Source organism: Fistularia commersonii, chromosome 26, assembly GCF_037954325.1.
Source record: "Fistularia commersonii isolate RoL2024-O1a breed Wild chromosome 26, RoL_Fcom_v1.0, whole genome shotgun sequence".
NCBI lineage: Eukaryota > Metazoa > Chordata > Actinopteri > Syngnathiformes > Fistulariidae > Fistularia > Fistularia commersonii.
Genome location: NC_141309.1, coordinates 3274906 through 3298067, shown reverse-complemented (window position 1 = coordinate 3298067; position 23162 = coordinate 3274906). Strand labels below are relative to the sequence as shown.

General features: G+C 41.9%; 1 protein-coding gene across 1 annotated transcript in view; it reads right to left on the bottom strand.

The window, feature by feature from the left end:
- pde4d (phosphodiesterase 4D, cAMP-specific) overlaps positions 1-17293 on the bottom strand; it is a 152888-nt gene extending 135595 nt beyond the window's left edge. The window contains exon 1 of the mRNA XM_086174054.1: positions 16918-17293. Within this exon, the coding sequence (XP_086030180.1) occupies positions 16918-17198 (281 nt within the window). The 5' untranslated portion in view covers positions 17199-17293. The remainder of the gene's footprint in view (positions 1-16917) is intronic.
- Between the last annotated feature and the right edge of the window lie 5869 nt (positions 17294-23162).

The following is a 23162-nucleotide window of genomic DNA, read 5'->3' as shown; positions in this document are numbered from 1 at the left end:
ATAAGAATCAGAATACTTTATTGATCCCCCAGGGGGATTGTTGAAAGCAGCTCCTGCTGCAGAGTCAAATGGGGAAGAATCAAAATAGAACTATATGAAAAAAAAAAAAAAAAAAGCGAATAATAAAAATAAAATAAAAAGAACAGTAAAGATCGAAAGATATGAAATAAAAAGAAAAAAAAATGAAAGGTATGTAAAAAATATATGTAACATATACATGTATGCACAAGCACATGTATATGATTGCATGTGGTAAATTGTGTAAAAGTAGGGGTTTGTTGTACAGTAAAACATTTCTTGCACAGAAGAAAATGGAATTAATGAGAATTATTGCACACAATGAGTCCACCGGCAGCCACCTGACGCCGAGTGTGGAGTTACAGTCTGATGGCTGCCAGCAGGAGTGATTTCCTCATGACGCGTTGAATAAATGGTTGCACGTATTCATCAAAACAACTGGTTATTTCATTTCTCCCTTTTCCTGTTTCTTTGTTACCCTAAATTCAGGAAGCTGTACAGACCGCACCTATTAATTTTTAAAAGAAAAAGGAAATTGTACATAAATACATTAGATATTAACACAGCAAGATGGTACAAGAAAGATTTTTTTGAAAACTTTTAAACTAAATAAATGACGGTAACATCTACAACCACCGGTACAAAGGATATACAAGCCATCGCCGTGCTAGTTATGTAAATGTGATCAACAATGGACCAGAAACGCTGCCCTGGGGACTCAAAAACCCAAAAACAAGCTAAAAACAATGGGGCAAAATGCCCCCTCTGGTTTCTTAATTTTCCCACATATATACCGTAAATTTAGGACGATAGAGTGCACTTTTATATAAGCTGCCCCTCCTAATTCTAAAAAGAAATTGTACATAAATAAGCCGCACTTGTCGCCCCCCCGATATTAATGCAGCAAGGAAGATTTTTTGGAAAACTTTATGAAATAAATGACGGTAACATCTAAAGCTACCGAAACATAACACAAATGGGTTTTTTTTCGGAACAGATGCTGAACTTACGCGCAGTGGCTCTATTTCCTTCTTCAACAGCCAGACCGATCGCTTTCAACTCAAAAAACGCATTTCTGCGCATCTTTTTCATGAAGAATTATCGTAAATGCGAGTGGTTTTTGCCAAAACATTTGTCCACATTGACGGTGTTGCCGGAAGAAAGCTACCGTGATTACCCGATAAAAATCCATATATGAACCACATCATTATCAAAGCCGCAGTTCTTATATGCTGGAATTTATAGAATTTATAGTGGAAGCTGCTTGTTGTGTGATCGTACTCAGTGCAGGTATAAATCTAATTAATCTGAGAATAAATATCCCATGCAAGCCGAAATGATTTACAAAAATCCGCTAAAATTAGTGCCTTGTGGTTTTCCGTTGCGTGTATTCCTGTGCAGCCCTGGGGCCAGTTAACATCCATTATTCTCCAGACTACGTTTAATAGCAGAGTTTAATTTAATCAACACGTTTTAAATTCATCCGGGGTGCCGGGGAAATGTAACATGCCGGTAGGAAATACACAGCGACTCTGGAGCAGAACCAAGAGAAACGGACTGAGTACGAGGGAAAACAAAAGCCCCGGGGATATTGAACGGGAGTCCAAAAAAACAAAAACAACGCAGTCTTAACAAAGGCGGCCCATAGCAGAAAATCAAGAAGAACAAGGCTAACTAGCGATCGCCTGCACGCCAACGGAAACAGCTTTGACATAAAAACAAATACACAAGCTGCACATCGACCCCTTTTTGACCCGTGTTGCTTTATTCATGCTAACAACATTAACCCGCTCCGTGCTCAGTGACCATGACCGCCAACTACTATCTTTGAATATCATCCATCGGTCACCGCCGTCTTCAAATTAAACGCATCTTAAGATTGTAGAAATGGAATCTCCCCAGTTGAGAGCGGGATCAGAAAGCTCCCGTCTTCCCCTCATCCTTGCAAATAAATTCCCCACAGGCAAGTTTCCTGCTCTCTACTCACTGTCCTCCAAACATCCTCATGAGATCTCATCCCTAATGAAATCAGCGCACCCCTCTAACTAATGTAGCCATGGTGACTATTTCCCAAATGAGCACAGTGACCTTCTCCGAATACATTCAGGGAAAACGCGAGTCGATTATGATCCAACTCAAACAGGACACATCTATTTCATACTTAATAAATCTAATTAAATGTATGACGGCCCATTTAGTCAGGGGAAATATGAATTAACAATACAAGAGAAAGTACGGGCAGACTTTAAAGGGAGGCGAGGGTGGTGATTATTTGTGAAAGGGGTCGCCGGCTAATCTCATCGCGGCACCTGGACTTTTGGACGTTTCACCTCCGAAACGTCTTCGAGGGGAGAAACTAGGTGTCGGCAGGATGACTGAGAACCTTCACGGACGCCTCGTAATAGAGGGCAGATTTTTCTCATAAGTTTGCTTTTACAACGCAACACAATTTGTACGTTGTTACCGGTTAAATGCATATGTGTGGGACATTTGAGGGCGTAAGTTTGATCATGTTCGCTCGAGGCGGCAGTCGTTTGGATAATGATGTCTCGTTGGTCATACCATGAAATTAACCATGACACAATAGTGACTTGAAATGAATGAAAAACCCTGCGCACGTTCTACAGAATACAGTATTTCTTTAATCGTTCCACGGTGGGGAAATTTCAACCGCTCACAGCAGAAAGTGGACTAACAAGAAAGTTATCGAAAATAGAAAACTAAGAATAAACAGTGTTAACAATATACACTGCTTCAAAATATAAAGGAAACACTAAAATAACACATCCTAGATCTGAATGAATGGAATATTCTTATTAGATGCTTTTTTTCTTTTCATAGTTGAATGTGCTGACAAGAAAATCACACAAAAATGATCAATCGAAATCCAATGTATGAACCCATGGAGATCTGGATTTGGAGTCACACTCAAAATGAAAGTGGGAAAACACACCAACACTGATGTAATGTCCTTAAAACAAGTCAAGATGAATCAGTGTTGCTTCCTAAGTGGACAGTTTGATTTTACACAAGTGTGACTGACTTGGAGTTACATTGTGTTGTTTATGTGTTCCCATTTTTTTAGAGCCGTATGTATATATAAACAGGTAGGACTTGTTTAACAAGATGTTACACCCAAATAATATGTTGACAATTTATAAACAGTATAAATGTGCAAAAGTTGCGACGAGCAGCAAACAACAGTAATGCTTGCAGTTGTAAACAGTGCAGTGGATGTGTGTGAATGAATGGACACCTGAGTAGATGAATGAAAGGGTGAAAAAGAAGTCTATTGAGACCAGAGCAGGGTCTTAAATGTGAAATAGTCAAACAGTAATAACATACCAATCATAACAATAAATGTATAGAGTTCTAACGCTGTTAGGCCCCTGTGCATTTGTTCTATATAGTGGCACCGCAAGGCTAGAATAACGTGGACTGTCAGTGTCTTAGATCCAGTTTTGTGGTATTTTGCGTAAGCATACAAGTCTTGGGGGACAGCTGTGCCCTTGCATCTGAGCACTTGTTTGTTGTTTTCCTTGATTTCATTATGCTGTGCTTGGAGGTCATCCCGGGTGGGGGTAGGATAAAGAGTTTGGCAAGAGGATGCGTCAGTACTCTGCTGACTTTTCTCAAGTTTGGCCACAGACCTGGTACTTCTCTAAGGATATTTATGATTTAACAAGCATAGACTAAAAATGCTTCCGTGCAGTGTCATGTTTTTACTTTCCAGTCATCGTAGAGGTCCGAGCTTTTTGTTTTTGGTTGGGTCGCATGTTACGGTTCACTGTATTTAATAATAAAACACAAATGTGTTATGAGGGGGAAGATGTCACAGTCCCCTGCATCTGCAATGTTCTTATGGCAGCAGTGGAGACTCCCGAGTGTTTCCTGAGCTGAGTGGACCCGGCGTACTTCCAACTCTATCTTGAACTCCTCTACAGTCTTAACACAACAATGGTCGTCAAAGTGATTTTTTTGTCGACTCAAAAATTCTCAATTAAAAGCACAGACTTCTGGAGACTGACCGTTTCAAGTCTTCTGTGGCCAAAATTGATTTGAACCACATTACCCTAATGCAGAGTCGGATCAATGCGCTGTCCCTACAACTGACACCAATGACCGCCAATTTGTCCTTTTAGATTATCTGTTTCCGATATGACGCAAGTTTCATTTATGATTTATTTTTAAAATAACAAACATAAACTTCTGCCTTGTAATAATAATTAAATGTATAAATAAAATTAAATTAAATTAAATTAAATTAAATTAAATTAAATTAAAATTAATAATCTAAAATAAAATAAAATAAAATAAAATAAAATAAAATAAAATAAAATAAAATAAAATAAAATAAAATAAAATAGAATAAAATAAAATAAAATTCAAGCTTACCATATCAGTCCCACCATGATTAAGAATGCATGTTGTCTTTGTTTCAGCAACCTCACTATTTTCACTACATTTAAAGACGCCAAAACATGACTCCTCATCCCACTCCGGTAAATAAAAGTCTAGCCGGCAAGCTATCAACCCCTAAAATGGTACTTCTCTTCTGAGAGCAGTCCCTGCGGTCTGAACACTCCAAAAGGCGCAGACTGCCCTAAAAGGATTCCCGCAGTGGAAAGCCCCTTATTGAAAGCTTGTGGTTGAAGCCACCATTTTCTGTGTTTAGATGTTGAGCATCTAAGATCTTTTACAGAAAGAATGGATCATACTGACGTCAAAGCCACACCTAGATGTAAAGCGATGGTCAGAATATACAGGGAAAATACCGAATTGGCGGATGAACATTTGAAAATTACAGGGAGCAGCAGCAGGAGGAGTTCTCACAACGGCGCCATAAGGAGCGCCACTCATTCACCGCCAGTTCCACTGGACAATATCTAGCGCCGCCGCAAGAGAAGCAAAAGAAATAATGGAAAGTACACTGAGAATTAAACCCCCGTGCTGCAGACATCAGAAAAAGCTTTGAAAGAGGAAAAAAAAAGGCTTGATTTTCAGATTCCTGGCAGCTTGAAGGGATAGACGTCAACACCAGACGGTTGTTTGTTGGGTCGCGGCACCAATATGAATGCCGCGATGCAAATTAGCAACAACTGTGTGGTAATGTGGACGATCAATAAAGAGCTCTCCATACTGTCCTCCGGGTGTCCTGTGGAATCTGTTTCCTATATCAAATATACTCAAGGTTCTGATTGAGTCACCGCATCCTTGGGCGCCAGTCGAGGGAACCAAGGACCTTTGTTGCATGTCAATCTTTCACCCCCCAAACTTCAAAATACTGATCGAAAGAAAAAAGCCGAAAGCACAACAGGCTTTTTAAGGTGAGTTTGAATTGTGGCTTGCTTCGTCAAGTAACCAACTGAAGAAAATGTGCACAAGTCTATACTATACTGTGTCTATACAATACTATACTATACTCAGACTTTTTACATTACATTACATTGCATTTGGCAGACGCTTTCATCCAAAGCGACTTACAATAGAATTACGATTTTAATTCCTCTTCCCTCAGCCACGGGGAATCTTTAAATCTTTGTACTTAAGACCTTAAAACACTTGATAGCCTTAACCTTGACAATTTATATTTTATTGTATTTCTTATTCTCCCTCCTTCCTACTATTATCTATTATTGTTATGTTTTTGCTTGAAACTCTGGCACAACTATTTCCTTCGGGATACATAAAGTTTTTCTTATCTTATCTTATCTTACTCATACATGGGGGCTAAGTTGCATTTAAAAGCCTATGGATGCATCCTGCTTAGTGAATTTATCAATATTACTGGAACATTTGTTTCACAACAGCTGGGATTAAATGTCACACACACACACACATTGATCAAAACTTACTTTTGGATTCATATGAGTCTCACAAATCTCATTGCAAAGGCCCTTGGATTTCTTATTTAGCAGTACTCATTATACATTTTTGTGTGCGCTTGTGTGTGTGTGTGAGTGTGTGCACCGAAATTGCCATAAAAATATGAAACCGTAGTACCGTTTTGAAACACACACACACGAACACACACTAAGCTCATTTTCACATAATCTTTTACAGTGATCTACAAATGAGCAGCGGGTGTCATGTGATCTCGTGCAAGGTTTCGGTGTGGGGATGTGTGTGCGTGAGCGCGGTTGGCCGTGAGGAAACTCTTCCAGCATGAAGGATCAGGAATAGATATGTATAAAAAGGCATCATAATTAATCCGAACACAAAAACGGCAGAAGAATAGATGGAGTAGTGATATTTGCAGGTATGAGTCTGCTTGCTAGCTTATTGCTATAATACAGTCTTCAGGGGTTTTAATTTAATTTTTTGTCATTTGATTTCAACTTTGAAATCATTCATCATCATATAAATGTGCCGACATTATTTTGCATGTTATCATCCATACAAAATTAAACAAAAGAATTAAAAAAAGGGGTTCTAAATTCAATCTTGATCAAAAAATACTTGTAGAAATATTCAAAGAAAACAGTTTGGCGGGACGGATAAAAAAGCAAAATAGGCTGGTAAATGCCCAGATTTGTTGTAGAACATACAGCATCTTGTAAACCTTTCAGTATAATACACATATGCGGCGGTAAATTCTCTATTTCATTTCCATTTACTTTAATTGACTCCATTTAAAACAAATATTATTTATTTTAAGCGCGCTTATCGCCATTAAAAGTGTCTAAAAGATGCGTTGTTTATTCTAATGGCACTTTTCGCCATTGAAAAGCCCATAAGTAACCAAATACGGTTCAGCCAAGATGAAGATATGAATAAACATGCCTGTGGAGAAAAACTGATCAAGGTCTTTCCACTGCTTTAATTTTACCTGCTGCATTAGCTTTGACAAGTAAAATTGCTATTTGTGGGTTTGTGTTGAAGCACAGCCCGACTGACAGCTCCCACAGCACCTCCACTCTCTGCAGTGCAGCAAATACAACCTTACTTCTGTTCAAAGAGCCCTGGAAGGTGTTTTCTCATTTTTTTTAATCTGTTTTTTTTCTTTTTCCCTCCCAGCAGATGATAACCTGTTAGTTGTCACCCTTCCATCTGTTACAATCCAACAGCCATCACGCAATTATCTGTGCACTGGATGTGAGGGAATAGGTTGCTCCCCAGTGTGCCCATAACAAAAGAAAAGTAATAAGTAACTGGCGCAAATAAAGGTTCTATCCTCAATCGAGAGTGTAAGTATCGATTGTCTCTTCCCTCCGATTGCTGGTAGTCACTTCCTAACAATCAGAGCCGCATCAAAAATTACACCAGCAAGAATAATGGCCGTGTTCGCAATATTCATCGACAATTTCCACATGAATTATAGAGCCGTGCACACGAGGCGGACCCCACTGCAGTACTTACTGCCAAAAAAAATAATCACATCCTCGTTCTGCGATGTTAACGGTTAACAATCTTGCTCTCGCTGACAGTGGCATTGCATGACACGTTAAGAACACAGAAAATGTAACCCTATTTACAGCAAATATAATTCCTTATAATCAATGAGGTACGGTGAGGCAGGAGAACTGCGTGCCTCACTTTGCAGCTGTTTTATGATCGCTCTGCACAAGAAACTAGTAACACATGCAGCTGTTGACAAAAAAACACTGTACATTGGAAATGCAGTTCATATACCAAAAGTATTTAAACATTTTAACAGCAACAAAGAGAGAGGCAGCAATCCGGCAGTCAGGTGTCACTCCACAATCTACGTTGAGGCACAACAGTCCGCAGCCTCACCGCACGTGTCTTCTCAGTATATGAACAGTCGATTCTGGCGATCGATTTTGAATAAAAAAATCTAAAACTGGTGAAGTTAAATGAAAAACTGACACATTTTTGTTTTTCATTTTTTTCTTTCCAAGATTGGCAAGTGAGGCACGGCCTCTCCTGCCTCACCTGACTGCACGTCACTGCTTATAGTAATGAAACCCTAAACATGGAAAGCTGTATTTATAATTTAACGCATGTTCCCTGTAGAGGCAGCACCAGCAGACATGGCTAGCGTTAGCTCTCGGACTAGCTTCAGCGAACTTGAGGGAATCCATATCATCACCTACGACACCTTCAATGGCCTGACACTCCAAAACAGCACGATCCGACTATGAGACTTTACAAAAAGTAAAGATTTGCCTGCTGTTATGATCATCTGCATATTTGATCAGTGTACCGGAGTATTTGGCACACCTCACCCCCGGGACACGCCGCGCTGCGTAATATCAAATAAAAGAGTCACCGCTGAGTTCCGGAAAACCCCTAGGAGACTCGGGTGCAGCTGTGGCGGTCATAAAGCGTACTGGGAAATGCAAGGGGAAGAGTGTAAGTGCTCAGAAAGGGTCTAAGGGAGGGCTGAGGGACGGCTGGAGAGCCTGAGGGCAGCGGGAGGAGGCCGCGGGCCAAAGCAGACCACTGTCTTTTTTATGATTATCGATGCTGGCATGTTTCGATGCCCACGCCGCCTCTGATTCATCCCTTTTTTTTCAGTTCACTTTGTCTCACCCGCGTCTTTCCTCCCCTTGGTTTGATCACTTCGCCGTCATTATCGGAAATCAAATGAATTCAAATGGCAAGAACCATTGCAGCTCTGGTTGGACCAGACAGAAGAAAAGAAATAACCTCAATACTTTGACGGTGACCTCGGATTTATAGGGAAACATTCAACAAGTGGCAAAAATATCGAGAAACACATACCGGAAAGCAATCTCTTTCGTCAAGAGCTCAGTCCGTACGTATCCTGATAGCAAATATCAATAATTCATACTTCTTTATGGTCTTTCGCAGAGCTAAAGCAGCAAGTCTGTATCCCGTTTATTCTTTATTTTCCCGTAGAGTGTAATATGATCGGCACAGCCGAGACCACGGGAGGAACCACCCGCCATCAACCAGGCACTTTATGGAGTTTCCAGCTTTTAGCCCATTCCGAGGTTATCCTTGGCAAAAAAAACGTTTTTCATTGTACGTCGTAAGCACAGCATTTGAGCATCGAGGACGGCGTTTTAGAGGCCAGGTGCAGGGCCGCGACACGGAAAATGTCTTCCCTGGTAAATGTGAAGACTGGATGGAGCCGCTATCGCCGTTTCACACCCGCCGTCGGGTTCTCCTTTTTGAGAAATCAACATCCCAGCTCGGCGGCGCCTCGCTCTCATAAAGCAATCGCGCCCCCAACCCCACCCCACCCTCTCCTTCCGGCGCGTGGCTGCTAGCTGACATTATATAATTTCCACGAGGAGCGAATACAATCCTGGGGCGGGAGAGCGATCGGACCGTCTGACGGGAGTTTGGTGCAACAACACATGTACATTAAACATTCATTTCCCGAGACGTTCGCTCGAATTTTTAGCAGCGTGCATTGACAACTCAAACGGAGTGTGTGGCGGCGCTTGCCAAACAACTCGCAGAATCAGAATCAGACTTTATTTGTCCCCCTGAGGGGCGACTGGGGGGGAGACATGGGGTAGCGGCATCAAATTGTGAACCTCAAAGAACAAAATGCAAAAAAATAATAATAATAATAAATAATAATAATAAATTAATAAATAATTTAAAAAATAATGAAACATCAATTTGAAAAAATAAATGACGAAATTAATATGAATATACATATGATTGTGTGTGTATATATATATATGTACGTGTATTTATATATATTTATACATATATATATATCTGTGTATAAATCAAATACTGTACAGAATCTTTTTGGCTGTTTTTAATATTTGAGTGTCTTGCATGTTTGGGCAGTTTGGGATTTTACATTTAGAAAATAAGCTTGATTATGATTAGCAATCACTGAAGCGGTGAAAACAAAAGGTTGTTATTACTTTTCAATCTACAAAAATATGATGGACCGTCGTCACATGAGCACATTCGGGTCGGCCGACCTGCAAAACATGCGCGAGATGCTCGAGAGCGAGCCGGCGTCACGCCACGTCCTCGGCGGATCTTGAAAGTGCAACGCAAAGCAATTAAGTCCTGCTAAATCCTCTGGCTGAGCACGACCGTATTTATTGGAGGTAACCTTAACTGCATCTAAGATTTAAAGAGTTCGGTCCCTAATTGCATTCTAGATGAGGCTCGGGGGGCAAACGGAGGAGAATAATTGATGTTAGCGCACTATATATCTGCTTTAAATGCTAAGTACGTTTCCCCTGACATGACCGCATGTTATTGACGATGCTACATATTGATTAATTTGGGGCTGCCCGCCACAATATCAGAAACAACAAGAAAATATCGATTTTTTTTTTTTTTTTGTCCCCGTGTTTAGAATGGATGAAATTAAATTGTTGAACAGAGCGATGCCGCGCCTTGTTAGCGAATCTGTGCTCCATCAGGTTCGGAGTCACGTGATCCAGCAGCAAAATCTGACAAACTTGCTGGGTTTAGATGTCCAAAAACATCAGAAAGGCGCTTTTTAACGCAGCCACTTTTGTGTGTAAAACCGACCGAAGTAGCGAAAATTCTCCAAAGCAACTTCAATGATTTACATGCACTTGGATTTATCAGTCAAGTTTGAACATGTTATCTATTTACAGGTGCAAATTCAGTGCCTGTATAGGGTGTGCACCCGGGTGGGGTTCCCAATGACATAATGCAATTATTATGTGATACTGTTGGGAAAATATTTGATGTAACTTTACTGTTCTGTGTGAAACTATGCTTATTATCTGAACCCGTTTCTAAGCTGTAGAATGCGTGTCAAACTCAAGGTCCGCGGGCCAAATATGGCCCGCCATGTCATTTTACATGGCCTCCGAGAACATCTTAAAACGTCTAATTGTCTTAAAATAAATAAGTCAAATGCGTGCATTGACCATAAACTGCATTTCCCACAAATAATGCCGATCACGTTAGACCGCAATGTATCCGCATCGATGCCATTTTCAACAAGTGGAATTGAGAAATATAAATGATCACTAAATGTCCAGGAAGAGAAAATTTGATGCAGATGGAAGGCTGTTTCAAGAAAGATGGGAAAGCGAATACATGTTTTTTACTTCAAGGAGAAAAAGTTTGTGTCATAAGGCAGCTTCGGTTGTCAAAGAGTACAATCTACGTCGACGTTTTGACACCAAACATGGAGCTAAGTATGCCAAAGTTAGCCTTTCAGAAAAATAACAAATTAATATTGATATAAAATGATATATTTTCATTCACTTGGATAGTTTGATCATTGATTTACTGATTTCTTAACCTGGGTTTCTTAACCTGACAATATAAAAGGATTTAGGTCTTAATGGAGCAACTAGTAAACATACTTTTTTACATCTACGCAAATGCATATGCAATATTTGAGATTTGAATGAGTAATACATTCAGTTACTTAACATGAAGGAGTAGTTACATTACATTTGGTTACATTAAGTTACATCTATACTGTTTAAAGTGGCCTTTGAGGGCAACCATTATGCTGATGTGGCCCTCGGTGAAAATGAAAACAGGGGTGCACACACATTTTCAGCATACGAACAACTTATAAAATGTCCAAGTCAATATAACTAAATATATTGAGAATTCTTTATATGTACAATATATGATGGAGTACCTTGCATAACTGCATGAATCCATAGTGCACAATACAACTCTGTACATTTTACTCTGATGACGTGCACTGAATGGAATCAGCCAGGGATGTATAGTTCGGCCAGTGGCTGCTGATAGTCGGCCTCAAGCACACTTCACATCATCAGTCATGGTAGAACTGTATTTGGACTTAATGATCTTCATGTGGGAAAAGGCTGACTCGCATAAATAAGTGAAACGGTCCACATTTCCCTTCTACGGTATAGCGATGGTGGACCGGCAGATGAGGCAAACGCACTTCGAAAAGGAAATAGTAAAAAAAAAAAAAAAGAAAAAAAAATTCTCCCCCTCCAACTCCCTATGGAAGTGGTAAGTTTGAAGTTTAAAAGAAATACATTAGAGGATAACTAGGTAACTCGCTAGCTTGCTAGAATTTTGTAGCACTTAGCGCTGTTGTATGCGCGGTGACCCATGTGTCGGAAAAGGTAAAACGTGAGACTGGCTGCCCTGTACGAAAATTAAGTGACAAATTTCATTGTGAGGGCGGATGACAGGCTGACGTCCATATCTTTAATTCCATGCGATCTACCCACACTACATTTGCGATCGACCAGTAGATGGAGATGGAAGTATTGGGCACCCCTGCTGTAGAAAATATCTTGTTCTCAGTGAAAACGTACTGAACGTGTGAGGAAAGGGGGGGGCGATAAGTCAAAGTAGCACGTACCGTATTTTTTGCACTACAAGGCGCACTTAAAATCCTTAAATTTTCTCAAAAATCAGCTGTGCGCCTTATAATCCAGTGCGCCTTATGTATGAATTCTTTCTGTGCTTACTGACCTCCAACCAATTTTATGTGGTAGACTGCGCTCAAACATCTGTCAAAATGTTTTAGTCGACTTCGGGAAGCGACCAAGACGCTCGATTGATTGTTGGACCGTTACCACCTGACATGGGGACGTTGATTCAAAGTTGAATATGGGTTGCAATGACATTAGATAAGTAACTATGTAGTGCCTGAATACAACATTGCTCCAACCTCACACTAACTTCAGGTGTTCGCTATCGCTGGCAACAATAAACCAATCAGAGAACAGCACGTGGTGCGCCGTACATACTGCGCTTCAACATAATATTACTGTACATTTGTGTGGATGAGGACCCCCAAAAATGACACCATGTTTACGAAGCAGAATTCAAACTCAAGATATCGGTCTCGCAGTCGATGACGGGAATGATTCAACATTAACGAATCAACTGTACGGACGTAGAGGAAGCAAGCAGATGAACTGCGCCACGTAAAGAAGACCGAACTGTTTCCGAGGGAACAAAGCGAGACTAATAAAGTTCAACTAAACCGACTGTTTTGTTTTGCTTTATATATCGTGTGTTTTATCACACAAATTATTACGCGTGCGCCTTATGTATGAAAATAGACCCGTTCATCGATATTGCCTTATGGTCCGCTGAATGAACAAGATGTCCATTGCTGAATCAGCTATCTGTCTCCCAAACAATGTGTTCTTCAATGGTTTCTTCTCCATCTAGTGCGATAATCTCCTAACCGATAAGACGTTGACCTCCAAAAGCTCGCCTTGTGCTTTTTGTACTCTCCTGCAGAGTCCTCTGTGCTCTGCATGACTTGTACCTTTGACTTGTACCATCCAAAAAACACTCTTTGCTATTCACCAATGTTCTTAAAGAAAGCTCCAAAATATTCCACGACAATACGTAACCCTTTTCTCTCCATAAGGCCGGAGGAATTTTAATTTTCAACGCGTCGCACGACGACGCGGTAAAAGTTACATTGCTCATGAGACACAGATATTATGCGACTCCATATGTCCGAGACAGCATAATTGCATTTTTGCTCAAAGACCTGACAGCAGCTCTGTCACATTTCAGCCGTGAAGTCGGGTCGGCGTTTAATGAGCATCCATATCACCCGACTGCGTGGTCTGGCCTGCATAATGGACCCTGTTTGCGCCTTTTCTGGCCAATTGAGCACGGTGAATCCACAGCAGGAGCTGTCTGCAGGTGATCGGCGGCGGCGGCGGGAGGGTTTCACCAAGAAAAAAAAAAAAAATGCTGTGATCAAATCCGTTTTCAGACACGTTTAAAATCAGCAACAAACGCGTGAGCTTTCTATAGGCACGTCTTCTAATTTCTTTTTTCTGGCAGCGTCACTTCCTCGCTCACCCCTGCGGTTTTGGGCCGAGGACGAGTTCATTAAATAGGTAAAATATAACTGATAAAAGACTGGTTATTACACCATACACTTTTTTCGCACCACTGCCCTTTAAATTGGATGGTCGCTGAATTGCCGCTGACCTTTCGGCTGTCTTTGAGGCGGCTGTTGCTTCACCTCACATTTAGCACACTTAAGCAGACTCCCCGTCTTATTTGTCCGCATCGGTGACCCGCGAAACGTGCGCGCTGGACTTTCAAAGCCCAGGCTAAATCACAGAGTTCCCATTTAGCCGCTCCCCTAAAACTCGATACATGACATTCACATAATTATCACACCGGCGAGCTTTTCAATCTGCCGGAAACCGGGAACGACAGCCTGATGACACAGTTCATTATCGGAACTATACCATGCTTGATGCTGATCTCCGCTAATAGAATATTAAATACTTTATCCTCGCCGTGTTCATTAGCACATTCCGGGCATCATTCTCATGCCCGGGAGGACGGCCGTACTCCGATGTGCATCGTGCCATTTCTGTATCAGTGCACGCAGATGCAATATGACTGGGATTACGGCCACGTCTAGTCTAAGGTTATATATAGCCACCTAGCCGATAGCGGCTTCTGCTTTGCTCACTGGCACCTTTGGGAGCTAATGACTTAGCCGGGGGGTTCCGCTTCAGAGACCTCGTTCTGGCGACGGCGGTCACAGTGGGTCTGGCTGAGAAAAAAAAAAAATTCAAAGCAACTGTTATACAGTCTAAAATAAGGAAGTGGCGAGGGCTAGTAAAGATTCATATGTCCATATAGAGGGCTGTATATATTTCCCCAGACTCAGATATGATTTTTTCTTCATCCGTTTGTTTTGGCACCCCCACCCCCCTCCCCACTTCCGCTGACTCACCAATTACAAAAGAAATTGCACAGGGACGAGAGAAATCAGGAGTCTCCGGCTCGCACGCCTCCGCGGCTTGAGAAAGCCGCCCGGCGGTGTCTCCGCGGCACACGTGTGCATACGGACAGACAGTTAGTCGAAAAAAAATAAAACAAGATGCCTCCGATCCCGGCCGAACCTCGAGCGGCGGCCAAGTCCGAGACTGTGACACATTTGGGTGACGTGTTGTACCGGAGGGGGCCGCCGGGTTTCATGCCAAACCGTCCGCGAGCGGCAGCGAAAACTTCCCAGGGCGGCTGCCGCTCCGCGAAATCGTCGTCGACATCATGGGTTGAGGCGAGAGGTCCGATCCTCTCACCGGTTTTCTTGAAACGAATGCGCTAATGTCGCTCATAGCTATGGAGCAACCATCTCTGAACAGAGGACGGGCGTCTTAGAAGACGTTCTGCACCTTTTAAGAGATCAGCAACCCAAAAGGGCCACCGCTCCCGAGCCTCGGCCCACCCCGACTCACCGGTTTCTTTTGTTTTAATTCGATTTTTAAATCAGCTACCTGTTGAGACTCTAAGTCGGGCTGAGGAGCCGGGATTAGACCTTGTCCTCCCCGAACGACACGCAAATTAAAACAACAACCCCGTTCGCCCAAGGCGCGGCGTAGCGTATTAGCATAACAGACGCTCTTAATCGACGCCCAACGGCGCAGTGGAACTGAAAAAGCCGCTCGGACGAGAGAGGAGGAAGAGATTCCGGTCGCCATGACGACATTCGAAAACGACGATCGGAAAAAGACTGGCACGTTTACAGAACTATTCGCTCACGCTCATGTTTAAAATACGCACCTAACATATTGGCTCGCCCACCCGCGCCGACTACGAGGTGCTACGCATTCATTTCTTAATTTCTCTTTTCGCTTGAGTCGGATTTACGTGGAAAGTAAACATAGAGTTCCAGTCACGATGCGGTTGCGTCATACATCGCCATACGGAGCGAGCCAGGATGCAAAAAAAAAAAAAAAAAAAGCGAAACATGACAAATACAAGCTATGGGAGCACGATGGGAGTGGAATTTAAATCCGCCATCTTGTCCCGACAAACCGTCCGAGCCGAGGCGACCGATATTCCGACATAATCACGATGTTCGCCACTTTCGCAATGTCACATCCATCCGCGCTCAGATGTGGCTCGCCCCGCCGCCTCCCTCTCTCACGGACTCCGGCTCCCCCCCCGTCCATGTGACCGCTCCGCCGCCGTCGGTCACCCAGCCTACGTGCAGCGCTGCGACCGCACCGAGAAAGCACCAAAGCTCCGGTCCGGAGGTTTAACGCGAACTCGCGCGTGCGACGGTCACTTCAGCCCCAGCTGGGGTGACCTTCTTGGATTTCATTTCAGATCGTCTTTTTTTTTTTCCCTCTCCTCCTCGCTCCTTCCCAGAACAAGCCAGTAATTAGGGCAGTTCCTGCACACACTGGATGCAAAGCTCCCTCTGTGCCGCTCTTACTGCTATCCACTGAGGTGCTTTATGTGCACGCGACGTCGACCGGCGTGCACGCCGCACTAGTAGGATTATACAAGTGCAGTAGGATCTTTGTCAGCTCCACTTGCAATGTCTCAATAGGAGGGTTTCGTTTAACCGACATCAACACCTGCAGGTACACAACGTGAGAGGTGCGAGCAGGCCTCCCGTGCACGTTCTCCCAAGTATTCATTTCCTGCGAGCGGCGTTCGCTCCACGCCTACCTCTTATTTATAGGTTCTGTATCTCTACCTGCTACATGTGCAAGATCTTGATCTGAGATGTTAAAAACCGAGCCCTGCTCCACTTTGCAGTCTTTGTGACACGCGCACACACACACACACACACACACACAAAAGTAAAACCTGCAACCATTACAAGCTGAAACACCTGAGCTTAAGATGATTGGCACAAATGAAGGTTTTAAAGGGTGAAAGTTCCGAGCGACCGGAAGTGTGCGAGTGTGCGGAGGGTGATTTTTTTTTTTTTTTTTTCAATCCGAGCCATCGGGAGGTGTGTGTGTGTGTGTGTGTGTGTCGCTTTTCGAAGCGAAAAGTCATGCAAAACCCCGGGTTCCGCCGAGATGCGGTGCAAGTTGCAACCCCTTTTCTCCCTGCAAAGTTGGGCTTCCAATACGAGCCGGGAGACTTGGCGGCTCCTCCGGCGCGTCCGTCCGTCCACCGTGCACACAACGCCCATCGGAGACACACGCTTCCCGCCCTCCTTTCCCTCCCTTCCTCCCTCCCTCCCTCCTCCACCGCCGCCGCCTGCATCCCGCTTACCGTCGAAGACCTTGAAACGACGACGGCCACGACATGCGGGATTTCTTCAGCCCGGGCCGGTGACCCGTGTCCACCGCGTAGGTCCGGTCCATGTTGGGCGGGTTGAGGTAGCGCTCGGTGTCGGAGAAGCCTCTTTGTCTCACCCGCTCGTTCTTGCGCACTGCCAGTGCGCGGTGGAGCGGCGAGAGCGCAGCCTGGTTCTGCTGCCGCCACAGATGTTTGGGCGCTTTCGCACCCACGCCGGCGACCAGAGAAGACACTTTCCCGCCGGAGGGCTCCATCCTACCTTCCCTCTTTTTATTTTTTTTTTTTTATTTTTAAACAAAAATCCCCACCTTATGGGCGTCTATAATTAAAAAAAAAAAAAAAAAAAAAACCGTGGAGGTGCGGATAAGTAATGCTGATGTGCGTTTTTAAAACGTCATAATTCGAGGGGAAGTGGGAGAGAGGGGGGGGTTGAAGAGGTAAAATTAAAAATAAAATAAAATCTTAAAAACTCCAGATGACTTGGGAAGTTGTCCCGGGGGAGGGAGAGGAGGAGGAAGGAGGAGGGGGGAGGGTCACGTCCCATGCGGTGAGTTTGACTCCATCAACTTTATCCCGCACACACCGGAGGCAGCAGGATGCAGATCCACGCAAACATCACGGAAAAGCCAGGAAAGGAAAACGTCCACGGCCGGACGGGTAGTGCGCTACCCCCTCCCCAAAAGACGCAACAAATAAAATAATAATAAATACAAAGAAAATTTAAAAAAAAAAACCCAAGTGGTTGGAGTTGGCAGGACGCACCGAGTGCGTAAAATCCGTCCGGCTCGCCTCCGCGCCGGGTCCTGAGCAGGAACCCCTGGGCGGCGGAATAAACGGGACGGGCTCCTGCATTAAACATGAGGGACCCACCCGGAGCGCCGCCCCTGCAAGCATCCGCGTGGAAAGCAGTGGGAGTGGGCCGACGGCCAGGTGGCCAACAACAACAACAACAACGACGACGAGGAAGCGAGTTTATCTCGATTATTTGTCTTCTTTTTGGCATGGATCTTCGAATTAGATTTCAAATGTTGCACCGAGAGAGTGAACAAACACATTTCTGATTGGACAGAAGCAGGATGAAGAATGTGGCTTCCAATATTTACCTTCACCTCATAATACATCCTCCAAACTGGGAATGTGGTCCACTGCACTGCTGTGTTCATTTATTTGTGATACATATATATATTTGTTTTTAAAATTCTTTTTTTTTTTTTTTTTACCACTCTGTCACTTAAAGGGTTTATTTTTATTGTCTCTTTTAAATATGTTTAAATCTGTGAATCTGTTTTACCCCAGAGAGGTTATCGCATTATATATATATATATATGTATATATATATATATATGCACACACAGGAATATATATATATACAGGACTGTCTCAGATTATTTGAATATTGTAATAAAGTTCATTATGTTCTGTAAGGCCATTAAAAAAACAAAAATTACTTTTTCATGATACTCTAATATTTTGAGATAGGATTTTTGAGTTTTCTTAAGATATAAGCCAATATTTCCAACATTTCAGTTGATTTGGAGTGAATCCAGAATGTATGACATTTTTGCTTTTGTAATTGCATTACAGAAGATAAAGAACTTAATCACAATATTCTAATTTTCTGAGACAGTCCTGTATACATACATATATATATATATATATGTATATATAGAATTCATATTTATTTGACACTTATAACTGTTACGCTGCTGTGACAAAAGAACTTCCCCAATGGGGATCATAAAGTTTATCTTCTCTTATTTTAAATTTGTCAGTCCTGAACACTTAAACCTCACATACAGTAAAGTGCAATAAACCCTTTTTTCCCACTTGTCACTTTTTAACTACTTTACTTTTTACTTTGCTTTCTACCTTTTAATCTACATATTCCTCTAGTTGGTATTTATATATTTTTTTATTTATTCTATATATTGTTGGTCTTATATTTTTTTCTCTCTTATATCTCTAACCCAGAGATGCTGCCATCGTTGTATTTTTGTGCTGTATCCTCCTTTTTTTGTTTGTTTTGACTCCACTCGACCTGAGAGCCGCTGCCTGTAATTTTCGTTGCACTCTGTGTAATGACAATAAAAGCCTTGAATCCTTGAATCCCGTATTATATATATATATATATATATATATATATATATGCATATGCCTGGATGGTATCCTTGAGTGTCGAGTATGACGCCTTAAATAAAATGTATGGTTATCGTTATTACGATTACTGCAGATTTTGTGATTGTATTTAATTTTTTTTTGCATTTTCTTACTGCATTTCTGTATTTAAATGTTTCAACCTTGATTATTTTTTGGATCTTTCTATCCATCGGTCCATCTATCTATCGATCTATCCAACCCCGCTTCCAGGATTAAAAGGGACTTTTCCATTCCCTCGTCTTCTCTCCGACCCGACTCAAGGCCGCCACCGGACCGCAACAAAAAGGAGTTCTCTGCTCTTTTATCATCTGAAAGCAAATCTCCGTGATTGAAATGTGAAGTGGCGGCAGCTCGCGGCGCATGCAGAGTGAAAGGGACCCGAGCCAACGGTTGGTCGTCTTCCAACGAGACGGGGAAGTCCTGTCTCCCAGCCAGAAGGTCCCCAGTTAGATTCCCGAGTCTCCATGTTCTCCCAGTATCTGCATGAGGTTCTCCCGGGTTCTCCGGATTCCTTCTACCGTCCAAAAACAAGCAGGAGGTTGATTGGAGAGTATAAACTTGTCCAGAGGTCACCGTCTCACCTTCTCATTCACGCGTCGGACCAAAAATACCAGCCACAAAGACAGTCTCTTCCTATAAATAATGCCCCTCTGATGCACCACCCTGCACTGCTTTGCACAACTTACCATTTTCATTTATTTAATTCCTATTATACAGGACTGTCTCAGAAAATTAGAATATTGTGATACAGTTCTTTATCTTCTGTAATGCAATTACAAAAACAAAAATGTCATACATTCTGGATTCATTACAAATCAACTGAAATATTGCAAGCCTTTTATTATTTTAATATTTCTGACTATGGCTTACATCTTAAGAAAACTCAAAAATCCTATCTCAAAATATTAGTATGTCATAAAAAAGTAATTTTTGTTTTTTTAATTGCATTACAGAAGATAAAGAAATTTATTACAAAATTCTAATTTTCTGAGACAGTCCTGTATGTTGCCTGTTTTAGCACCGTGAATGCTAATGCTTAAGAAAACTGAAAACTCCTATATCAAAATATTAGAATATCATAAAAAAGTCATTTTTGTTTTTTTAATTGCATCACAGAAGATAAAGAACCTTATCACAATATTCTAATTTTCTGAGACAGTCCTGTATGTTGCCTGTTTTAGCATCGTCATTCCTTGTAGTTGCAAAATTACTTGGTGAATAAAGCAACTCTGATTCTAACTGATTGAAGATTTCTATATGTCCCGTGAACGAGAGGGTGAGGGATGCGTGTCTCTATGCGTTCACCCCTGCGAAGGTCCGGGGTGAACCTCGCCTCTCGCCCAATGACACCTGGCAAAGACTCCAGCAGCCCTGTTAGCATTAGCATACAGGATAATGAATGAATGAATGTCTTATATGGATTCAAGTTACTCAACAAACATCGAAGATGGCTTTCAAATCACCGATTCAAGGAAAAAAAACAGAGCGCTTTCCGCTGTCAGATCAGCCTCGGATGTAAGCTGCCTCCAGTAACGCAACCTGCTCAGTTCACTGACATCCCACGATAATTACATTTTACCTCAAACGCTTCCCCAAACCCGTGAAATGCCCCTCTGCTCATTTTGCATCAGCAACGCAACCGGCGGCTTCCAAACATCCGCAGATGTTGTATTTTGGTGTGAGCTGGTGTGAGCTGGTGTGAGCTGGTGTGAGCTGGTGTGAGCGAGCACCCGGCCCAGCTGAGTGGCTGCAGGGGCTATTTATGCTAAAATAAACAAAACAGGAAAAAAAAAAAAAAAATTGCTCAAATGAGTTACTGCACTTGATAATTAACTAATAACTACTGCCGACTCAAGCTGATGAGAAGAACATGATAACAACAGTGTTTTGCAACAAAAAAAAAAAAAATAATGAAATTTTGGTTGTTTGTGTTTTTGCCCACAGCGATCATATTCATCTGGCATGGGACGAGACTGATGAGTGCAATTTTTCGCAAACTAACTCCAGATAGATGCTGTGTGTGTGTGTGTGTGTGTGTGTGTGTGTGTGTGTGTGTGTGTGTGTGTGTGTGTGTGTGTGTGTGTGTGTGTGTACACATTCGCTGTCACTGTATATCTGCGCCGCACCGGCAAACCACAGCACAACAGTTCAACAGCGTTTCATTTTTGGACAGTATCTCCCATCTGCAGGAAATCAGCAAAATGCCAAGCCAAGCCGCATCATTCAACAACGTGATACATTTGCGTAAAATAATCCTTTAAGACTACTCAAAATGATGCATCCACAAATTTTTATTTATTGTTATGACTGGGGCGGCTTGGTTGGAGGGCCCATGGAGTTTCCTCCCACAAGAACATGCAGGAGGTTCAAGCGCAGGACAAACAGAATTAATTATGAATAAATGAATGAATGTTTTGCAAGTGCAGTAGCCAGTAAATAACGGTTACCGTTAGCATCACTAACGGCGACTGAAGGATGAAAATTAGACATAAAACTACACGAAGTACTGATTCCCACCCTTACTGTCACTTTACTTGCTGGAAATAATTGAAATTGTTCATATGGACTTGCATGTGCCATCACATCATTTGATATTAATAATGCATTATCTCCTCTTTTCCACTTGATTCAATGGAAACCTGCTATTCGGGGTCGCACGAACGCAGGGACGGTGAATAAATGGCACTAATGTAAATTCATTTTAATTTACTAATGTAAATTAGCATGTGAACTCTCGCTTAGACGAATGAAATGGTGAAATATATTTCCAATCACAGGAACCCGCTATGTACCGTGTATTTGATACTTGTAGGTAGAAACCGCAGCACAGCCTGATTCAGTGGGAAGTTTTTTTTATTCACATTCTATGAGGAGCATTAATACTGCAGTCATAAAGGTAAATTCACTCCAAAAGTTTCAGTTGGAGTGTTTTGTGCTGCACGTCTTCCATCCTTAATGCCTAACAACGACGTATTTCTTCCCTGCCAGTGTTGAATTATAGATGAATCACCCTTGAAGCAAAGTTAAGATGCATTACCCATTTTCCTAGCCATAGCTCATTTTTTTCTTTTCTTTTTTTTCATACTTTGCTTGCGCTCCGACATTGAAAACTGTCAGCCATGATTTAAGTGTCGATATGGTGGGGCGTAAATGTTTACGTGGGCATTTTTTTCTTTTTTTTGGAGCCGTTCAAAGCGACGTATATGTATGCCCACATGCGTGCAGGACTACCGCGACGTGCTTTAGTTAACGTCTAAGTGGTTGTCAAACACACTGCACATAAAAACCTTTTGTTGGATAATAAGCGCTGTCAGCAACAGACTTGTAGAGGACGACAACATTCTGCCGAGAGTAGAAAGGGAATAACAAACAAAGAGGTGACGCGATCAAAGAAAACACAACTGTCTGGAAAAGAGGATATACTTATATAGTTTATATATACATATATGGTTTCTATATATATATATGTATATAAAAACTTCTATATACTTCAACGGTTCGGCTTTGGCGCCCTTGCTACTTCGCGTATTTGATTTTTTTTGTTTTTGTGATGACATAGCTATATTGTAGCCTAAGAGGAAAAAAATGTAAAAAAAAAAATAGTGAAATTAAACTAAAATTCATTGTATAAAATAAATAAGATACGAGATCTCCTTTGCTAAACAACGATACCCAGCATGGAGAACCCTCGCTCCAACCATTGTGCCCCGTGAGATCTCATTCAGAATTATTTCAAATCTATTTACTTTGTAGTTAATATGATTTTTAATTCACTCATTTACATTTTGTACTGTATTTCAATTTTTATTGTAAGATACAATTATCAAAAAGTGTTTAGTGTGCTGTACAGGAGTGTGAGTAATACAGAGTAAGAGTAATACAGTACATGATTCATATTTATTCCTGATGTTATTGCTGTGGTTGATTTTGCTGCTCTCTCTCTATTTATATTTGTATTCATATTTATTTAACTTTTTTTATTTTTTTGACATTATAACTTTTACGCTGCTTTGACAAAGGAATTTCCTCTATGGGGATCACCAAAGTTTATCTTATCTTAT